The 8,012-nt window shown below is 42.4% G+C and overlaps 1 protein-coding gene across 1 annotated transcript in view; it reads right to left on the bottom strand.

Moving 5' to 3' along the window:
- Nucleotides 1-8,012, bottom strand: part of NEURL1 (neuralized E3 ubiquitin protein ligase 1) — a gene marked incomplete at its 5' end in the record, with an annotated part of 64,796 nt that overhangs the window by 9,994 nt on the left and 46,790 nt on the right. The window contains one exon of the mRNA XM_008946909.1: nt 6,476-7,156. Within this exon, the coding sequence (XP_008945157.1) occupies nt 6,476-7,156 (681 nt within the window). The remainder of the gene's footprint in view (nt 1-6,475; nt 7,157-8,012) is intronic.

The following is an 8,012-nucleotide window of genomic DNA, read 5'->3' as shown; positions in this document are numbered from 1 at the left end:
TTCCTGCGCTTGTGGAGGAGAGGATAAGACATTTGCAAGCCCTGTGGCTGTCGCTTCAAGGAAGTCCTCCTGCTTTACTCAGCCTTTATGCAGATGCTGTCTGATAATTCAGCATGCAGACTAATGCACACATACATACCCATGGCAAGTGTGGACTAACTGTGCATCAGGTGTGATGACATCTTTAGTGGGATGGTACAAAGGTGCCATGAGCAGGTATTAACTCTAACGTTGCTGACACTGACCACAAGGGACAAGCATTTGACCGCATCCAACTCTCTGTGACCTTGCAGTTTTCCAACGCACAAGTTACAAAGCAACTTGCTTTCTTTAACACAACAGCTTCTCTTTGTGCTAATTCTACTTTAAAACTATTAATATAAACCAGGATGTGAATGAAGAGCCACTGATGCAGTGCTAGAATCAAGCCCAGGAGTTATGGATGCTGTAATGCTCTTGGGCAGCTCTTTCTTACAATTTAACATCAGTAATCTGCACTTCATTTTCAGTGAGATAAAACCGTGCATGATAGAAGAGTTCATGAAGAGGCATCAATTAATAGAAGTGGATTTATTTTCAGGAGGCACTGAATTAATATTAACTCCCTTTCCCCCTAGTCTCTAACACCATAAAATACCATATACTCTGCAGTGCCTAGGAACTTCAGGCAGTTAAGAGCCACACAACCCAGGCCTGTTACTTTCCAATCAGTTTAATGAGGCCACTTTCCATATAAGTGGTAATATTTTCAAAATAAAAAACTATGGACAGTAAAACTTTGGGGCACTTCTAACTGAACTCATGTTAAAGCAAGAGATCCATTACATGCATTTCTGTGCAACGATGTTATGCATTTATCAGGCTTCTCTTGTGCTTTGCTTAACTCACCAATTTCCACATGACTGGAATTAACCAAGGTGGACAAAGCACAAGTTCCCAAATGGGTAATGTACTGGCCACCTCTGAGATGAGAGATGGGGCTGTGATTTACCACTCCAAAGAACTATCTTCTTTTAAATGGAAGAAGCTCATAAATTTGGAGCTGGAGAATCAAGATCCCAGATTCCCCTTACCTGTGTGAGATACTTTTCTACAAACTGTACCTACTGCCTGCACAGTGTGTATAACAACTGTACATATCAACTATAATTTCAATATTTTGTATGGTTGCTGCAGTAATTTCACATGCAAAGTAAGCATATAACTGCACCTAGAGTGGAGAAGTTTTTTGGAAGGGATGGGTACTCTGCCATGGGATGCTGGAGTCTGGGGCAGTGAAGGAGCAACCACAGGATAAGAAAATTGTTTACAAAGGAATGGACAAAAGCCTGGGAAGAGAGGGAGTAAGAGTAAGTAAGCTCCCAAAAAATACCCTACAAATTCTTACAAGGCTCAAGCCAGACAAGTGCTTCAGCAGAGACCAGAGAAAAGAGGAGAAAGTCCCCCTTGGAGATAATCTGGAGACAGTAGCTGCAGGAACCGTATCAGCAAGATAAGTGAGGAATCCTGAGACACAGAGGAATAATCCTGCTTAGAGAGGTGAGGACAGTCTTCATGGCTCAGACACAGCCTATGAATTGCTAATGGTCTGTGGAGAGCTCAAAAGGAACAAAAGTCAAAGACAACCAAATGGGGCAGTGTGATGAACATCACAGAAGAAGCTGTGGTAAATTCCTCTGGTAAACCATTGGTCTTTGTCACTTAAGCAAGATGCTACTCTGTTCACCCATGAAAATGCAAGTCCTTCCATTGAGTTCCTCAAGGTACGGGCTCTATTGCAACATGGACAGCACTACCAGGGCTGCCAAGCTTGACCACCAGTAAGAGTCCTAATGGGCACAGCTTTGAGTAAGCCTGCCTGTAATGGGATTGACTGCAGTTCGCTGGCAGTGAGGCCACTTCAGATCAAAGTTCACTGTTGACTTAAAGAGCCCTTTGCCAACTCCTTTGAACCTACTCCCAATTTGTTCCTTTGCGACTGCTGTTGTCAGAGATCCCAAGGAACCAAGGATTCATAGTTGTTTTGTCTGCAAGTTCCTGGTCAGCTCTTTGTTTCTCACCCCCTCAGTCTTAAGCCCATTGACCAATTTCAACAAAGTCTGAAAGAAGAATGGAAACTTAAGCAGCAATTAATTTCTAAATACTTTGCAATGGGCAGCTAAGTAGGTGCTCCAACTCCTATGTCCACAGTAAAGCAGTCAGGAGAGCTTAGCCCACACACTCTGCCATTATCCTGTGTGGATGTGAATACAGACCTACCCACACCAAGTGCTGCCACTTAGCTTGTTTATTTCAGGCCTGATGCTGACTCTTGGCCAGCTTTAGGAGACATCCAGAGAGCTGCAATATTGTGCAGCTGTTCTGATGGGGCTGGAGTTACTGAAGTGCATGGATAGAAAGGACACAGATAAGCTGACAATTCCGCTTCATTCATATGACTTTTGATGGAACATGTTATTTCATTGCTCAAAAGAAAACTTCAGTATTACTGGAAAGGATGAAATTCACAAGGGAAACCACACCAAAAAAAAACCCACCACAAAATACATGAGACAAAGGAAGATGTTTTACATGCTGGTGATTCACTCTGAGACAAAAGAAAATGAAAGAATACCCCCAAGCATTTGGATCCCCAAATATGAAATATATAAACTTATTGCTGTGATAGCTCCTCCAGACATGAGTCATACATTTTAAAACCGTATGGGGCCAATCAATTTAACTTCATAAATGAATTACACCACCAAAACTAGACCAAAACCAGACCACTGTATCCAGACTGGCTCGTTTCAACCTTTCAGAGCTGTCAATAAAATTGTGTGTGAGTTGAAATGCTTACCAGCAAAAGCTGAAAGCAGTAAATCAAATTTAATAGGCTGGTTTTGTCGACTGTGCAGGAATGATGCCTGGAAAAAGAACAACCCAAGCCTGAACGAATGGAATTCCTAAAGGATATGTAAAGACTGTTTCATTTCTACATGCCTAATGATCTGGGTTTCTGTTTGGTTGTCTTTATGTGCACAACCCACAGAATTTCTGAATTAAGACCAGCACTTTACATATAAAATATTTAGAAGGGCTTCCAATCCTGAGTAAAAGATCTATTGCCTCCCTCAATAGCTGATTCCTGTAGTTAATTACCCTCACTTATGTTTAATTTAAATTTGTGTCCCTTCATTTTCCAGCAGCTTCATAATTTTTATGCTATTATCGCCTACATTAAAATGCCCTCCTCTTTCATTTATCTTCCCTCATGTTGTATTTTAACCTTTTCTTTGCAATCAGTTGACATCCTTCCAACTCCCACTACAGATGACTGTGGCCTCTCACTGTGCTATAGTGGTGCTTGGGTTTAACTCATTTTCTCTTTTGCTGGGTGACATAAAGGAAAATTATGTTTCAAACCTTGTCTTTATTTTCTGCTTTTTCACTTCTCCTACAGCAAATATATTGCCAGTATATGATATCAGATTGAAAGATGGAAACAGAAGTCGGAATTCTTTACTTTCAAATCAACCCCACACTGCCTTCCTCTCTTAGGAAGTTCTGTAAGACCATCAGCCTGTGTTGAGATGGTCTTCCCCGATATTTAGATTAGGAAATAAATGTTGTATACCCAATACTGAGGAACACTGCAGTCAGTAAATGCCAGCTTCTATGGTAAAGCCACAAGCTATGAGAGACCTGAGCTTGGTCATGCTCTGGGTCAGGACCAAAGAACTAAACTCAAGATGTGAAATGTAGTATCCAGTGACCAATACCCATTCTGGTCCAAGAGCGGCATTGCTGCTCTTCATATTCTCCATCCTCCAAAGGAAAGAGAAAAGCTGAAGAAGCAAAACCAGCAACTTTAATTTCATTTTATAGTTGGCTGTAGTGCTGATGTTCCCTTAACGCTGCTACAACATTGCTTTGATTAATCTAATAATATTACGTCACCAGAAATAGAATGACATCTGCTGTTTAAGATAGGTTTGGTACAGTTACGCCTCTTTGCAGTATTTGTGTCTCATTTCTTTCAAGGATATGGAACTTCACTTTTTCTATTAAAACTAGAAAAAGATGTCTATAAACATATCTTCTCCTGTGACATAAAGCTCAAACTACAAAAGACGTATCACACAAAATTACTTGTTTGCATTCTGAAGATGGAGCTTGTCATTAGAAAGATGAACACTTCATATTCTTCTTACATTTTCTAATATTATAATGACAGATATTATGGCAAGCACCACAATCTGCGCCACCGCAATACAAACATTGCACATCACCTCCCTAACAACACTGCAAAAGCTAGAGATGGGAGTTCATTCTTTTCTTTGCCTTCTGTCGAGATGTTGCTGATCCATGTGACTACTGCAGTTGCTGAGATGCGCACTGCTGAGATGGCATCGGTGCTCTTCTGTGGGCAGCTGCACTGTACTGATGTTGCACTGACACTGGCACTGGCTCCCAGCACTGTTATAGGTCTGAAAAGCTCTCTTTGTATTTTAATACCTGTTAAAGATTACAGGCATGTTCCAATTTTATAGCTTTTCCCTGGGAGATGATAGCAGTTTGCTGCCCAAGCTGGCGTGGATAAGGCTGTACACTCAGCAGGGTCCTACCCTTTACTTGAGAGAGACAAGGTCAGCAAGTCCAGCTCTTTTTACTTGCACCTCACTTAAGAACAATAACCCATTTTCAGTGCCTCTTCCAGTGACTGAGGCCAGAAAAGTCTGTTTTGTACTCACATATACAGGTGACTGTATATATGTATATGTGTGTGTATATATTATTTAATGGATTCAAATGCATTAATATAAGATGTGCACTGGGAGTGTACTGGTTTGGGTTGAACTTGTGAGCAGGTAGGGAGGACACACACAGGGTATGTGCAGCAGGAGGTTTGCTCAGAACACAGGCAGCCTGGGTTCAACTCTGTGCTTAGCTGAATCTGTACAAGGATGTGATTTTGTCCCTCTGGTGAGAAACATCCTTGCTGCCCTGTGTCAGAACCCACTGCAAGCAGCCTATGCACTCTGTGCAAAACTGCCAGAATTAGTGATGTCATATGAAAGGAAGCATGGGCTGATAATTTATTTCTACCAGCAGCCCAATGACCTGAAGATGTTTTCCTTCTAACGTACACAGGAGCATTTAATCACCTACTTTACTGGGATCTGTTTGACTTCACCTACCATTATCACAATGACATGTTGCTGGAGAGCAGAGCTAGCCACGGATTATGTACAGTACCCACAACAAATGTAATCAGGCTGAATTATCAGGGATTGAGGTTTGGGCACCTGGAAATAAATAGCGATACTACATTTTTCATCTGTGAGCCTTTAACAGCCACAAAACACTCACAGCACAGACCTATGGTCAACTTTAAGTAAATTAAATAGGGCACTTCATACTGTGATTAAGGTGAACTGGACCCTGCAGACAGATGTATGTGTTCACCACAATTTATCTTGAAACCCTAAGAAAGGAGGTGTTTGGTTTGTTTTTTTGGTTTTGTTTTTTTTTTTAATCCCTGCTGGTAAAAGGGATATTTTAATAGTGAGAATTTGAAGAAAAAAAGAATTTGAGTGTATTTAAAGTTATACGAATATGATCATATAAACAAGAAAGGAGTATTTTAAAATCAGCTCCACTTAGACTAGTAGCAGGCATTTCTGACACTGACACCAGCAGAACCATGATACAGTCCCAATTCAGGGCCAAACACATCCTACCCTTGCGTTCAATATGCACACACAGACAAAAAAGTAAATCTGATCCTGAGCAAATGCTATGTCAAGGTTTTCTCCTCCACACCTTGAAAACATGACTTTCAGCATTTAAATTAAGTACTTCAGTTAACACAGCTTAAAAACAGAGCAAAAATATCAAGAGAAACAGGCCAGTTCTTCAGAGGTCCATCAACCTGCAAGAGCTACATTGCCTCAAATAGGGCTGGAGGACAAGGAAACCCCTCTCCTGCTGGATTCACCAGGGCCACACTGTGCACTGCGTACAAGCCTGTGGAAAGCAAGGGGACTGCTCTTTTGGGGAATCGGTCATGTCAGATAGCTACCACACAGAAAACAGCGTCAGATCTCATTTTTCCTACTGGCTATGCCCTACATTAGCTCAGCCCAAAGATCTTTCTTCCCCCTTCCTTGCTTTTCCTAGGTCAGTAGTGACTCATCTCTACTTTAAAGGAGATCTCTGAGGCTTAATTCATTATCTGAAAAGAGCTTTGAGACCATCAAGTGAAGGATGCTAGAAAAGCGCAAAGAGGTAAGACTTGTAACTCATATCCATGTCCTATGTACATGTCTTTGTATATTTTTTTCCCCTTATATGAAAACCAAAATTTGTACCTGATCCAAAAGCAGGGAGAGAACCCGGGAGAATGAACTTCCACCCTTCCCCCGTGATGTATTTCCCCCCCTCCACCCTTGCTTTCTTCTGTGTGAGGTTTGGAAAAAGAGGTCCAACGTACCCAACAATCGAATCTGCATGACTGCGCCGTGTAAAACGAAGAACATCCAGAGGGGCTGGGAACAGTCCACGCAGACCTGCATGCCAGTGCTGGCACCGTTGTGACTCAAGTGCAGCTCACCATCCGAATTCACCATAAACCCCAGGATGTCTCCGCTCTGGAGGGGCACCACGACACGGCAGATGGCCCAGAACTCCTTTCGGTCAACCAAGGACTCAGGGTTATAGGGGAGGTCACTGGGGCGCAAGGTGCTGGGGTCGCAGGATGTCACCCCATAGGACAGTGTCCCCATGCGCACGGTGTTGGACTTGTTGATTTTGACAAAAATGGTTTCACTGATCCGAAGGGGTCTGCTGGTGAAAACCAAAGTCCTTTCCTCCCGGGCATGCTCCAGACGGGCCACAGTTTGGTCATCGAGGATTTTGACGTGGGGTCCCCGGAGGTGGTGGAAACGGAGGTCGCTCTCAAGCTGGGAAGGGAGAAGATGGGAGTGCTGGGAGTTGAGGGAGTTCTGTGGGATGGGACACGTGGTGGCCGTGATATGGAAGGTCTCCTCCTGCAGGTTGAGGTCGCACAGGCTGACCGAGAGGCGCGTGTCCTCCGTGTCCCGCCGCAGCGAGGGCCGGCGGATGGCAGTGAAGGAGCGGGGCCGCAGGCAGTCGGGAGGAATGATCTCACTGTCTGCAGGGAGAGAGAGAACAACAAAAGGGTCACTTCAGAGAACATGGAAATGCCCAGGGCTTTGCAAACCCCTACCAGCTGGGCTGGTGTGTTCAACAGGGAAAACCAGAGACCTGCCGCTATTCATAAGTTTTCCCCTTTAAAAGGGGGAAGCAGAGTATCACAAAATGTATTTGCAGTCAATTGCTGCTCTTGTCCTTTCCCCACCGGCGTCAACACTTTCAGCTTCTGAGCAGGCAGACGCAAAATCAATGGGAAGAATTGACCAAGGGAGAGTCTCCTTGGGGAGGGGCAGCAAGGGGTAAATATCTGAAATACATCCTGAACGTACCAATCAATATATATACAGGCTCCAAGTTTTAAACCCCTCTTTATTGTCTTCTGCAATTCTCATAGATCTAGGAAATAAATGTCTAATTACACATTTTTTAAAAAAAAAATTAAAACAAATGCAATGTTCAGTTGTAATTTATTTCTCATCATATGAAATATAATTAATATTCCCATATATAATTAATCATTAGTATTCTGGTGCTCACTGCAAACTAGTATAGATATGGATTTCACAATGCAGAACTTGAGAATATGCAGTTTTCTATAAATAACATACAATCTTTTATTATCTCCAACCCAAAAAATTAAAAATCAAATCCATGAATACATAATAAAGAAAGATGATGCTCACACGTTCAAATGCACCAGAATTGCACCTTATCCTCTTTGTTAGTCACACCTGCTGTTTCAAGACCTAATCATAGATTTAATTTATTCTTTTTCTAAGGAACGTAATCAACTGCCTTTAATGCCTAAATTACTTTTATTTAACTTACATTGTTGCCATAGACATTTTAAGAGC

This window comes from Merops nubicus, unplaced genomic scaffold (assembly GCF_000691845.1).
Source record: "Merops nubicus isolate BGI_N331 unplaced genomic scaffold, ASM69184v1 scaffold16739, whole genome shotgun sequence".
NCBI lineage: Eukaryota > Metazoa > Chordata > Aves > Coraciiformes > Meropidae > Merops > Merops nubicus.
Note: the sequence above shows the minus strand (reverse complement) of the source record. Positions and strands in the feature narration are given on the sequence as shown.